Raw genomic sequence first — 14389 nt, 5'->3', positions numbered from 1 at the left:
GCAGGTTTAAGTGCTATATAAATACTGTTAAACTATCAAAGCGCTCAATATACGGAGAAATACACACAGCCCGTATTCAGAAATTGTGTGTTTGAAACAAGCCGTTAGGATTTCTGTCCATTTGTGATGTCACAAATATACAATATTTAGACCATTACACGGTTTTAAACGTAAACATTCTAAATGTGTCCCAGTTTATTTCCTGTTGCAGTGTATGTGAATGACATCAGCTGACAGGAAGTAAATATGGACCCAAACTGTTGCCTAGCAATGCAATTCCGTTGCTATTCCGTTGAAATGCACTAAAACGGAGCGTTTCAGACAGAGGGTGAATACAGGTATATTCAAACAGACAGTAGGAGGAAAATAATGTGTTTTTTGAACATTAAATCATGTAAACATGTTCTAGTAGAAACCCAAAATACAAGTATGAACCTGAAAATGAGCACGATATGGGCCCTTTAATGAATGAGGTGTTTGAGATGTTTCTCTTTCTATAGATTAAATATAGGCTTTATAATCATTTGCAGGCACAGTAGTCCTCCTGTGATTTAATAACCTGTGACTCACACAAAAAAAAAACTGTGACTGATTTTGGCATGAATGGGACACATCCACATTCATAAATGTGTTGCTGCTCCAAAGTCGGTCATGCATTCAGACGCACTCTGTGCTTGATTGATGAAAAATGCATGTTCCATTGTGGCGGTACTGAGTTCCCCAGACTTTAGTTGTTCAGTCAGAAGACTGAAAAACAGTTCCCATCCACATAATAATATAAAATAAAATGCCTTCTTAATAATAATAATGAACAAATGCCTCTATATTAACAAACAATTAAGGAAACTGAAATATTGGTTTGTGTTTTTCCTTTTACCCTCCTTTAAAGTTTTCCCAAATAAAATACACTAAAAGAAATGGGTAAAAAGGGTTTCATTGAAAATCAACAAATGAATAGAATACAAAAATACAGCCTGCAGGCGTTAGGCTATTGTAAGGCAAGCCAGCTGTTGCACAAATAGCACCTAATCTCCCAGTGCAGGTAACCTAATTGGTTGGCACTTAACTTGTTTCCCCAACTAGGAGTCAACGCTGTCCAAACAAAACACAAAGATCACAGAATCCCAAAAGGGCCCAAAACAGACCAGAGTTTCTGGTAAAGCTGATAACACATGTTGCATTGAGTGAATGAGAGATCAGAATGACACTGGGTGTGCAGTTTCCCTCCTCTTTTAAGCCCTACAGAAAGGGCGTCGTTACACCCTGATTGGCCAAGAGGGGAATGCACCAAGCTGCTCTCAACTATCATTTAAGAGCCAGTCCCCACACCCTGCGCAACAGGTGAACTGAATAACCCTCTAATCACTCAGCAACTCAACCAAAAAACACCAGGGAAAAGGGAAACAACAGCAAGCACCAGAGAATTGGCAGCTGCCACACCATGTCTTAATGGACAAAAACTGTTGCGTCCCTTTTATCAGTGGCTCATTTCATGCGCATTCAAGAAAAGCACCACTTGAGGAGTTTTACGCACCAAAGGGCTTCCTGCAGCCTAACGAGGAGCTGCTTGAAGGCTATTCAACATCGCACAATATAGCCTAATGATCCTATAAGGCACTTTGTGCTGGGCAGAGCAACAGGGAGATCGGGTTGCACGGACAGACTCTGTGCAGGTTCAGGTTTACGCGCAGTCCATCCGTCCGTTCGTCCGTCGCGCAGCAACGTCCAGGACGGAGCATCTCCTCCTCACAGCATCTCTGACTGCAGCTTCACCTCCTTCCAAAAGCACCATTTATCTGTAAGTGTCATGCTTCTGTGTTGTATTCTTTGTTTTCAACCTGCAACAACTGTTTTGTGCAGACGATGTCCCAAAATGAGAGGGATTTATCCAAAACGCACAATGTTAATCTGTAGTTATTCTGTGTAAATAAACTTAATTAACAATATTAGAGGCTTTTTATTTGTTTGTTTGTTTGTTTGTTTATTTAGGTCCCCATTAGCTTTTGCATAGCAGCAGCTATTCTTCCTGGGGTCCACATAGTTTACATGTTGACAATACAAAAATACACATTCACACTACTCATCATACACTAACATAACACACTGTAATGCACGTCAACTGTAAATAAAACAATAACATTTGACAGTTTAAATGACAAAAACACAAAGAAAATAGAAAGGCTCCGACTGAATCTATCATGATCTAGCAGATAAATATCATCATTTAACATGGAATGCCCATAATACCCTTACACACCAAAGAATACTTATTAATTACTAAAGTTTCTTCTTAAGTAATGCTATTTTAGTGTGTTCTTTTTAAAACCATATATAGTATTTTGTTGTGTAATATGATTTGGCAGTGAATTACATTCTTGCATTGCTCTGTATATTGCTGTATTTTGACGTGATTTGGTTTTGGATCTTGGTAAAGTAAAACAACCTGCAGCAGCATGCCTGCATTTATGTGCATTATCTTTATTCTTGTATCTATTTGTCACTGAAATGATTGTTAGGCTATAATTCTTTCAACTTGATTTTGGCTATGGACTAGCCTGAAAATAATACATATCCTAAAAAAGGTCATAGTTATAGTCTGTGCAGGATTTAAGGGATGCAATGCCTGCAGTCTTTCCAATGCAACTGTTTTTCAAGTGCTGAAAGAAGCCTGTAACAGCAAAACTGCATGCATTAGTTAAAAACATAATAAGTTGTGTTTGGGGTTTAGTTCAAATTATGTTTCATATGCTGTTTGTTGTTTGTTTGTTTGTTTGTTGGGTTAGGGTTTGAGGGTTAGGGTTATTAAGATCCCCCTTAGCTTTTGTATCACAGCAGCTATTGGCTTGTGACTGCTATAGCCAATGCAGAAGTGCCTTAAATTTGCATTCTTTCTAATAACCAACAGGGGGCGACTCCTCTGGTTACAAATACAAGTCTGATTGTATAGAAGTCTATGAGAGAATGAGCCTACTTCTCACTTGATTTATTACCTCAGTAAACATTGTAAACATGAGTTTATGGTCTTCAAGTCTTCTTCAAAACAGCATGATGTTCATTTAGTAAATTATGGTCCCATTTAGAGTTAAATAGACCATAAAGCAGGGGATGCTTTAGGGCGTGGCTACCTTGTGATTGACAGATCGCTACCACGACGTTGACCGGTCTGAAAGTTGTTTGTGTTTTCATCTTACAACTTTAACCCTTTTACGGTGTGTTTTCAGTTCATGAAAGTTAGTTATAATAATAATAATTATATAATTAATTATAATTAAATTAATAAAATATAATAACCCTCTCGTATCACATCTGGTTTCAAAAAAGTAAAATGGCCATGGCCTAAAACCAAGATGGTGACAGTCCACAAACCCACGGGTGATGTCACAGAGATTACGTTCACTTCTTGATCCTCAAGATGATTTGCATTATCAATTTATCTGTTGATAATTTTTTTCCATTAAACATTTATTCTTTAAAACATCATAAAATCTTGACAAATGCCCATCATGACTTCCCAGAGCCTTATACGATTTAAGCAAGATTGAAGCATTTAAGCAGCTTTTTGCATCGCAGCAGCCATATTGGCTTGCGGCTGCTAGAGATGCTCTACCGATATTCTTGTTCTGCTGAACAGACGTTGTTTGCTTTGTCTTGAATTACGATAACTCAGTCAATATAGATTCTATAAATATCTTTAGAACATTCACAGCTTGTTGAGTCCCACTAGTCATAGCCTATTCACGCTGTTTTTTTATTTTATAATCCTGTACAGTTGAGGATAACCATGATCTAGAGTGGAGATTATTAGGCCCCAGGCTAAGAGTATAGGGATATCCCACTCTTGAAATTTTAGGTGTGAACATCCTGTTAGCCAAAGGAGGTTGGTTTTTTGGAAACACACAAAGACATATTGATGTTAATAGCCACTCAAACCTTTTTTTTTCCTCATTTTTTCCAAGATCGAGTCACATTATGCTTCCTGCCATGTCAAACACCGTGGGGGAGAACTCCTCCTGGACCTATAAGAAACTGAACCGATGTGGTCCCGTTCCTTGAGCGGCTACAGGCAGTGACTGTCAATAGCCTACCAGGAGAGATGATGAATCAAATCAGTGTTTTGGCAGTCTTTTGATGCACAGTGGTGGGTTGCCCTGAGCCTGAGGTGACATGGGGCCCTCTGAGATCGCTTTGCTAATAAATGCGATTCCAATTTAGCAAAGCCACAGGCCACAACCTCAAATATTTATCTGCACAATATCATATTTTTTGACAAATGGGACAAACCAAAAAGACATTTCATCCAAGTCCTGTGGGAAATTTACCCTGCCTCCTGGTCACAAAATCAAGATATACAGCCTTTTAGTGAGATTATGATAATCTCCTCCTTCACCAGAATGTAATTATTATTTATATGTTTATATGTCATCCTAACAACTGGGGTCCCTGCAGACGCCAGGTATACAAGTGCTTTATTCTATCATTCCAATTTTTTAAGACTTTGTTAATTTGTTCCTAATGATTTCATTGTTTTCTGTTTCTATTTTAATTAGTGCTTTTTAAAAAGACCAATGTATTGGGGTCCCCAGTCAAAAGCACCCAATTGCAGCCTAAATAGCTAAATAGAATAGATAGATAAATGTTTCCCATGGGTCCAAATTTAATGTAACACACACTATCAGGGAGGTAGGGGCACTCAGTCAGTCATTTTGAAGGAGACAGATGCAGCACACACAGATTTCCTCATGTGCTCTATTTAAACAATATGTATATTAACTGTAACTTGACATTAATTACATGACTTTGAGAAGAAATAAGATACGATTTTGCTATGATGGTTGTTTTTTACTCTTGGGGTAGTCCTTGTATGTTAAATAGGTTGATAGGATGAGGGTTAAACTGTTTTACCTCAGCTAGTCTCACGCAGAGTTTTGCACTATGCCATTATCTGCCCCCAGCAGACAGATGCTGCGGCAGGTGTTAATACACATGTGGTCACGCAAATTAAGAACCCAGTGAATCACGGTTGTAACAAATATACAATGTCTCCGATTTCAAGGAGGAATGTCTATCTTTTTTCTAATTATTGACTTCAGAATCACACCTCACTCATAATGTAAGGGGGTGCCAGGTTAAAAGGAACTGGCAAGACCTCCATCAGAACTAATTTGACTAACTACATCCTGTACTGTAAATGTACATCAGGCAGAGAGCATGTGAAAGAAATATGTAGGTGATAGTAATGATTATTATTATTGAGTATCAAAAACAAATGAAAAGGTTTTTTAATTAGCACATTTGTGTATATGGTATTTGTGTAGTGTCATAATTAAAGTGGGAGTAGGCAGTTTTTGGCATCATTGGGCAAACATTTCATAATAACCTTTCAGCAAATTGTAATTCCAGTGTTCTGATAGAAAACTAGACTTCTGCACCTCATCATGGCTCCGTTTTCAGGCTTTAAAACATCTATCCCGTGACGGGAGACTTTGACCAATCCCAGGTCATTTCATTGAGAGAGCGTTCCTATTGGCTGTGCGCCGGTCATGTCACCGGAACTTGGCGTTCCTTCACCAGATTTCACAGTGGTGGCGGCGTCACAAACTTTCTCATTTTACAGCTAAACAGTACACTACAAGATGATTCTGAAAACATCTTAGGCGAGAAATAGGCATTAACGTAACATAATATTTATTCATATTTGATCAGCGCGGCCTAGTTTGACCGTTTGGGTGGAGTTTGCGAGTGTTTGGCAGCCGGCTCTCATAGACAGCAGCTAGACAGCGGACCTCAGATCAGCTCTTACTGCTTGTTTTCCTCCGGTGAGTGAAATCTTGCAGATGCCGTTAGGAGCACCGGAGGACACAGTGGAACATGATTTTTTTCAGGTTACCTGCTTCATGTACCACTCTCACGAAATAGCGGCCGTTTTATAAAAATAACTTTTTTTAATCATATTTGCTCCAATCTCGCCTACTTCAGCTTTAAAGTCTCCCTCCACTCAAAAATGTGGCTTGCTTAAATGTTTGAGCTCCACTGAGCAGAATGATGTCTGTGCAGAGTTTGACACTGGAAGGTTGTTTTCACATTCCTCTGCTGAAGGACCTCACCTTGAATCTTGTGTGTAGATGATTCACAGACATCACGACGAGTCAAGAAATCAATCATGGTCCAATATGCAACTTACACACTCAGTATGTGATGTGGAAACTTTAAACCTCCAGTGCACACACACTGAGAAGCTTCAGTGACATCATGTGTCCAGGAGCGAATAATATGGATTTTCTAATGAGGGAGAATTTTTTAAACCAGTAATTGAACTTTATTGTGAAAAAAATATTACATTTTTTATGTAAAGATATAAAAAATAGAATATTTTTCTTTCTTTTTACTTATTTTTTTTTAATCAAGATTGCCGAAACCAGACAGTACATTTTCCAGATATATCCTGAAGTCATTGTAATGCGCATGCTGCAGCTGCAAAACAAATTTTGCAATCAACAAATTAAATCAAGTTGATGGTTGTGATTGAGATTTTAGAAAAAATTTAATCTTTGGAGTTTTATTGTTAATGCAAATTGATTCAGGGATGAACATGCTCTCCCTAAAATGTCTTTGAACCGTGAATTTGGCCAGTACTTAACTGGGCTCAACACTCGTGACTCTTTCAGCTGTCAAAACTGTTCTGTTCTTTCTCCTCTGTCTTTCCGAGGACGAAGAACAAGACTGCAGTGATGGACAGGACACGAGACGTAATGGTTTTGGTCTGCCTGTTGTTTCTCAAACTGCCAAAGGTCAGTTTTAATAAAACACAATATCAACCAATTTTTCTTTCGAGCGAAACGTTTGACAGACAAGGAAGACTTTTAATGTCACACAAATGCAGAACGTTCTTTCTTCCATGAAGGCTAAAATGTTGGACTTGAAAGTGAAGTTTTTTTTATGTATCACAGTGTGAGATGGCCAGTGGGAAAGTGTTGGAGGAGACATATCTGAAGTGGGTCCAGTATAAAGAAGACTGTGTCAAAATGATAGAAAATGAGCCGCTCCCTCAAGGTACAGAATAACTTCATTAATTTTCTGAGTCATCATTGCAAAAGGGAATATGGCAAGAGGTGTAATAATGGAGGAAAGAGAACGAGGAGAATGTCAAATTCTGCCATTTAACTTTGCTGCAAAAATATTATATTTTCTTGCGGAACAGATGTATTTTCAGTTATTGTTTGTCTTTCTTAGGGGGCTTGTTCTGCAACCGGACATTTGACAGATACGCCTGCTGGCCAGATACTCCTGCTGGCTCCATGGTCAACATCTCATGTCCTTTCTACCTGCCCTGGTATGACAAAGGTAAATCACACTTTTAGTGAGTCTACAGTTACTTTGAGAGAACAACAAACTAAAGTATAAATATATTCCTTGTCAGTTTCCATTTGAATATGTTTTTGATGTGTGACGATGTCAGTTGTTAGCCTGTACAGAGTAAAATATCTCAATGGATACTGGTAAAATGAAAATTTGCTGAGGATATTCAACAACTTTACATTTATATCCCCACTACTGACACTAAGAATGCATGCTGGGATTGGCTTCAACCCCCTGTTACCCTCATTAGAGTAAGCTGGTAATGATTGAAGGACTGACTGTTTGTCTTCCAGTGTCCCGGGGTGTTGTGCGTCGGCTGTGCGGCCCCGACGGCCTCTGGGAGAGAGAGGACAACGGACAGGTGTGGAGGGACAAGAGCCAGTGTGAGGAGGAAAAAGAGGTCAAGTCTCAGGAGGTACGACGATCAAAATGTCACCAGCTCGGTGGTTAATTTGCAGCAGCCGTGAGCACCTGTTGTTGCTCAAACATTTGTAGCCTATTACAGTATGTGTATTCTCAATTGAGGAAGATTAGTTCCTTTTGATTAGCGCTCACCGTGCTGCTGAAACTAGGGTTGTTTAGAGTTTGAATGCCAAGTAGCAGCAAATGTCAACTGTAAAAGAGGTGCAAATATGAATACTTTGATATGCAAGTTTTAAAAGATACATGAGACAGATACAAAGATACATCAGAGCTCTTAACATCCCCAAACTGCAGGTGTAGATAAAATGATGAGAATTATGATTAACACTAATCAACCATAAGGGATATGATGGAGGCATGCAGTGTATAAGAAGTTGACAGATAGTGTTAATTGACATTCAACCTAACAAGATTCACCTTGGCAATAGTGGCAGGAATCCAGCTGCAATTAACCCGGCATTATGATGTAATCTTGATTATTAATCAATATTATTTTTATATAGTTGCTTTACAAAGTTATTTGTCAATACAAAAAACATATAAAACAGTTAAATCCATAACAATATGTACTTTACAAGGGTAAAATATCTATTAAAAGCAGTATTTTTATATCAACAATGAACCACATGACTACATGTGAGCAGTGTTACAGTAATGAACCCACAGGCAATTATCCCCCTGCATACAGGCAGCTGTTTTCAGCTCTAAAATCCCACTGTCCGACTGTACGCTACCTGACCTGCATCAAACAGCAGACAGAATGAGCAACCAGCCGGTGGACACAGTCATTTTGCATTTAGCAGCTAATATATTTCCCTCAGGAGTTGGAAGGTGAGACCAAAAGCAGAGTTTAAAGAGAGAGGATATTGGGCTTATAGTTGCCAGAAACACAACTCCAAATGAATACTAATGTTATCTGTTGGATGTGTAAATAGGCAACTGTTTGCTGACATGGTAGCCATATCAATTTAGAAGGTGGTTATATGTCAATGTTTTGTTCACAGTTTTTTTCCACCGCCCCCAAGTAGCTAGTTATTGCCCTACTGTACACACCCATAATCCATCAACACAGGTGTTTTCACTTATGCTGCCTAATTAGTCTCAGTGGGGGCGTCCTATTCATTTTGTCACACCTGTTTGACTGAGCGAAGTTGGAGCTTTATCATTCTCATTGGCTCACAGACATGGATGTATAAAGAGAACTGGATATAGCATCGGAGGCAGGGCCCCGTTCATTCCTATGAAAGTTGCTCAGTGGCGCATGAATTTGAAGTCATGCGCCACTGAGTATAAAGTCTGAGTATAAAATTACCTGGATCTTCCAGCAATCTTCCGCATCCATTGGGCCCATAGAGGTAAGCGCATTAGCATTTCCTTCCCTCTGTCCAGCCTCAGTCTGGGGCTGTATTCAAAACCGCCTACTACATACTACTGACGAACGCAGTATGCAGTATACAGTATACAGTACATACTGCATACTGCGTTCCTGAGGAGTATGCCGTATGCAACGGTTAAAGTGATGTATTTTGCAGTATGCTCGACCAGGCTTTAGCCTTTAAACCAGCTCTTACAGCACTGGATAAAAAAATTAAAAAACTCATACCACTATTGCAATATTTCCCTTCTAAACTCCGAAAACTTTGGAGCAAATGTTCGATTTGCCATCTAATATTGTAAAACTGTAAACATTCAAAATCTACACAGTTGATTTCTTGCATCAAAAATTTTCAGAAGTGAATTTAGTGACTCTCTTATTTTAAGTTTAAGAGAAGTATTCTAATAGCACACTTGAATAAACTTCTTTTTGGTAAGGGCATTCCTCTATACTGTTGGGAAAAATACCATCACTTTGGCTTTATCAGCATTTGACATCAGAAGATTACAAGACATTCAGGGCTTCATATTTGCAAGATTGTGAGTATGTTGACAGAGGAGAGGTCTGGTGGGTATTAGTCATGTCTTTCATTCAAGCATGAAACACACACCCGTTAATGTTTTGTAAAAAAAAATACAAAATGGGCCCATGAGGTACATTACCAGTAGCTGCAATTAAATATTTAGGGTGGATTTTACATCAAACAACCCTGTTTTAATTATCTTCATATTGTAAACCACAACCATCTTTTAATCCCAGAAACAATTATTTGCAAATATTACATTCCTGAGCTCTTGTTCTGTCTTCAGAATCATTAATTTGAGATCATATTAGTGAAGCAATTTACAAGGTTCTACTTCCAAACAGTGACTGGTGTGGGTTTGTCTTCACAGCTGTGGTTCAAACAACTGATGGTGAGCTTCAGGATGTTGTACACTGTCGGCTATTCCCTGTCCCTCTTCACGCTCGTAACGGCTCTTATCATTCTCCTGAGCTTTAGGTAAGATGTCCAACACGTGTGTCAATCACACCTCATCAAGCTGCTCAGAAAACAGCAAAGACCTCCTTCCTCAGTCCCTCCTCTTTGACAAATGCTGTGAGGAATGCTTTCAAATGCAAATAGACAATCAGATAAGGCTGATACCAAAGAAATTGCAAATATTCAGCATTCATAACAATCAAGTATGAATGCAGCTCAAGAGGATTGTATTATGTAAGTGCATGTTGAAAGGAATCCAGCGGATCTCAATTTTGCAGTTGTATGGGACTAATTTTACCACATTTAGCGTGCACAGTGATGAAACGGAAGAAGTGAAGAAGAGGTGTAGTGGTTAAGAGGCGATCAAATAATGGCGTTACATGAGAAAATATACAAGACAGAATAGATGCAAATTATGTGCTTTTACAGGTCGGATAAAAAACAGCCCATTATGAGAAAATAACATCAAAAATCAAGAACGAATACACAAAGGATCTAATTTGTGGTGCATTTATGTCCCCTGACAGGAAGCTGCATTGCACCAGGAACTACATTCATGCAAACCTCTTCCTGTCCCTCATCCTGCGAGCTGTATCCGTCATCATTAAGGACACCATGCTGGAACGCCATTGGGGACGAGAAATCATGAAACAGACCGATGTGAGTGAGATGCTCAGTCACCAGGTGGGTCCTTGAGATTTACTGATGAAGGTTTTCTGTTGTTATTTGTTGTAGTTTAAAGCATAGACTGTATATAAAAAGACACAACAACTAACCATAATATAACTACATTTATGATCAAATTGACACATGTTCTATTACACAGACTTGTGACGGTTATATTAAAGTTAAAGTTACATCTCTTCTCTTGTAAAATTCACTCAGAGCAGCTGTCAATCACAGCTGTCAATTATGATGTCTCTCCCCCTTTTTTAGCATCAAATAACTAGAAACCAAACTTATCAGAAAAATGAACACTTGAACAAACATCAGCATGATAAGAACTATCTAAAATGACAGAAACCATCTTTGGGAAAAATGTATTTGACGTGTACTATGACTTTTTAGTTTGGCCCATGACCCATCTGCTAATATGGAGGGGGCGGGGTTTATGACCTATACTGCAGCCAGCCACCAGGGGGCAATCAAGATGTTTTGGCTTCACTTTTGGGGAGCTGTCATCCATCTTTATATACAGCCTAACATTAGCCTTTTGTAATTTGTATTTTTTTTATGTCCATTTCCTCTAGGCTGCTATTGGCTGCAGGGTAGCTCAAGTAATGATGCAGTACTGTGTCCTGGCCAATCACTACTGGTTCTTTGGAGAGGCGATTTATTTGTACTCTGTGCTTATTGCCTCAGTGTTCATCGACAACAACAAATACTTACCTTACATCTGTCTCGGCTGGGGTGAGTTCAATCTATTTGTGTCCAAAGAAACAAGCATCTAGTTTTTCTGGGACTTGTTTTTGAAGGAGCTGAAGAACAATCGATTGTTTCTGTCTTTAGGAACTCCACTTCTATTTGTGGTTCCCTGGGTAGTGATGAAGCAGTTGAAAGAAAACAAAGAGTAAGTGTGTGTACAGGTGTCGCATCACTTCATGTCTAGACACCTGACCCCACTGACCCTGATTATAGACAGGGGAGAAATTGTAACCACTGCCTCTTCTTCTCAGGTGTTGGGCTGTCAATGAGAACATGAACTACTGGTGGATCATTCGGTTCCCAATTCTTTTCGCTTCACTAGTAGGGATGCAAATAGTCTACTCAGTGCATGAGTCATCGTCTAACTCCTCTGTACAATATGTTGCATAATATATTCTTTTTATTCACTGGATGCAACAATTAACATTTAGGTTTTCTGATCAACAGATCAACTTTCTGATTTTCATGAAGATCCTGAAGGTCATTCTTTCCAAATTACGAGCCAGCAACCAGACTGGATACCCTGATTATAAACTTCGGCAAGTTGTCTCAGCGTATTTTCAGTGATGAGAAATTAGATTTATTTATTTTTTCAAACCAAGGCCACAACTATGCTGTTTGATTTGCCCTGTTATAGGCTCGCCAAGGCAACCGGTACCCTCATCCCTCTGTTTGGGGTTCACGAGGTCATGTTCATCTTTGCGACGGACGAGCAGACAACAGGTGTTCTGCGCTACGTTAAAGTCTTCTTCACCCTTTTTCTCAATTCATTTCAGGTAGGTTCAGTCTGACCAGAGAGTGACTGCTTGCTATTGCAGATATTGCAAAACATCTAGACATTATCTAATGTGTTCCTGTATAGCAAATATAGTAAACAGGACTTTTCTGTGGCCTCTCTGCAGGGCTTTCTGGTGGCTGTGCTCTACTGCTATGCCAATAAAGAGGTTTGTTGTTTCATTTCATATTCTCATTTTACCCTACATAGAAGGTATTAACCATATGTACTAGTTACAGTATCTGAGAGACAACATACATGAATCTACATGGGTGTGGAATTTGTCTTAAATCATAAAAACTGTTAATTGATAATGGGGGATATATACAGTATTCTTCTTCCTAAAAAAAAAACATTCAATGTTGTCAGGTGGGGACATGCAGCTTGACAGATCATAAGGATAAAAAGACATTATTTATTTTTATTAGCCATACATTTTTGTCCACTTCTTCGTTTCCATTCAATTTTCAAGCATCAGATGGGAAAATGTCACAAAATTGGTACCCAAAATGGCACATTAACTCTGAAATGGCTAACCTCCACTCTGGGTGCAGGTGAGGACAGAGCTGAAGAGGAAGTTACGCAGCTGGAGGATAGAGGCTGAGATTGTATGCTGTGGACAGTGACTGGCCGACTCTCGAGTAGACACTTTCTCCATCGCCACGGTGCCAGAGCGCAACAGATCCTCCGCCACAACAATGAGGGCAATGCCTGACTGTTCACCCACTCCTGACAGTTCATATATTTTTAGACGGCAAGTTCAGCCAACGTCCCCACAGCCCGATGCTTCTTTGCTGCACTGTCCATCAGTGGTAAATATAGACAACACCCTGCATCATAGGGATCAGGATGACACTGGACAATCGTCTGTGGCAATGCAGGTGTCCTTTATCATTCACCTTCAAGACCCTGTGGAGTTACTCCCACATGTTGTAAATATAGATTCAGATTGAATACATTTTTGCATTCACTGTACATTATATTATTATTATATGTGGTCGGTTGTGAATATGTAAAATTGTGAATAAGTAATTGTTATTGCTATTTTTTTGTTACTATGTGTTATTGCTATTATGTAAGTTGTAAAATTGTGAGAAAAAGTGATTGTGATCATTTAAGACTTAAGACATCTTGAATACAAATGGAGTACAAGAGAAATTAAAAGATGTATTTGTTTACATTGACTTTTTTAATGTGTGATGGAAGCAGTGCATAAGTGTTGCAGGATCGGTAATTCATTGTCTAAAACAGTAGTGTATGGGGGTGATCATTTGATACAAAAACAAAAGTATTAAAGTCAACAGAAACTCAAGTCCCGTAAAGGGTGTAAGTTTCAAACTGTAAAGTTACATCAGAACTATGCAGTGTCGTCTTTACAACATGCATTGGGTGAAAATGTACAACTGAAAATGCCAAAGTTTCTGTTTTGTTCTCCTTTTTGAAGTGTGAACTAGTGATGTGTAGGTCACGAACGAGCTGGCTCAAAGAGCCGACTCTTTAAAGTGAACGATGGGAGCCCAACACCCGTCCGAGAGCCTTTTTTTTTTTTTTTTTTTTTTTTGTTTTTAATTAATTCAAGGCAGAATGATAGGACGATCTTCTCTGCGCCACGGGCACTCCATGCACTGACTGTGACTGAATGTTGTGTTAATGACGTCCATGCGACCAATCAGGTGATGACAGACAAGGATCATACCATCAGGCAGGGAGGGGCGGGGGTGCGCGGCGCGCTGACGGTCTACAGGTACAGAGCAGGAGGGAGAGGAGGAGAGAAAGAGAGAGGATTGCGGTGCGCAAATAGCAGACAAGATGAGTGACAGTCGGAAACGAAGCAGCATGTAAAGTTATGTCATTCTGGAAATTATAGGGTTTAGTATAATTATATTGAATAATTTAAGTGATATATGTGCAAACATACTAATCAAAAATCAAAACAGTACTAAATTTGGCTGAATTATAAAAGGCAGAAGTGGTAAAACGAAGAACCGTTTGGGAGCCGAAAGAGCCGGCTCTTCTTGGTGAGCTGAGCCAAATGATCTGGCTCACTAAAAAGAGC

At 39.2% G+C, this 14389-nt stretch overlaps 1 protein-coding gene across 1 annotated transcript; it reads left to right on the top strand.

The window, feature by feature from the left end:
• Positions 1-6953: 6953 nt before the first annotated feature.
• On the top strand, positions 6954-13511 carry LOC119479835 (glucagon receptor-like). The gene is made up of 13 exons (XM_037755803.1): positions 6954-7050; positions 7231-7341; positions 7457-7473; positions 7607-7771; positions 10048-10154; positions 10661-10817; positions 11384-11543; positions 11643-11703; positions 11810-11879; positions 12006-12097; positions 12196-12334; positions 12461-12502; positions 12888-13511. Exons 1-13 carry the CDS (start codon positions 6954-6956, stop codon positions 12957-12959), a joined length of 1290 nt encoding a protein of 429 aa, XP_037611731.1. The 3' UTR covers positions 12960-13511.
• The last annotated feature ends 878 nt before the right edge of the window (positions 13512-14389 follow it).

This window comes from Sebastes umbrosus, chromosome 20 (assembly GCF_015220745.1).
Source record: "Sebastes umbrosus isolate fSebUmb1 chromosome 20, fSebUmb1.pri, whole genome shotgun sequence".
In the NCBI taxonomy this organism is placed as follows: domain Eukaryota; kingdom Metazoa; phylum Chordata; class Actinopteri; order Perciformes; family Sebastidae; genus Sebastes; species Sebastes umbrosus.
The sequence above is the reverse complement of the archived record's forward strand: the minus strand, read 5'-3'. Positions and strand labels throughout refer to the sequence as shown.

Coding starts and splice junctions, on each gene's coding strand:
- LOC119479835 (XM_037755803.1), top strand. CDS start 6,954: ATGGCCAGTGGGAAAGTGTTGGAGGAGACATATCTGAAGTGGGTCCAG. Junction 7,772..10,047: donor AAGAGGTCAAGTCTCAGGAG/GTACGACGATCA, acceptor TTGTCTTCACAG/CTGTGGTTCAAACAACTGAT. Junction 11,880..12,005: donor CAATTCTTTTCGCTTCACTA/GTAGGGATGCAA, acceptor TCTGATCAACAG/ATCAACTTTCTGATTTTCAT.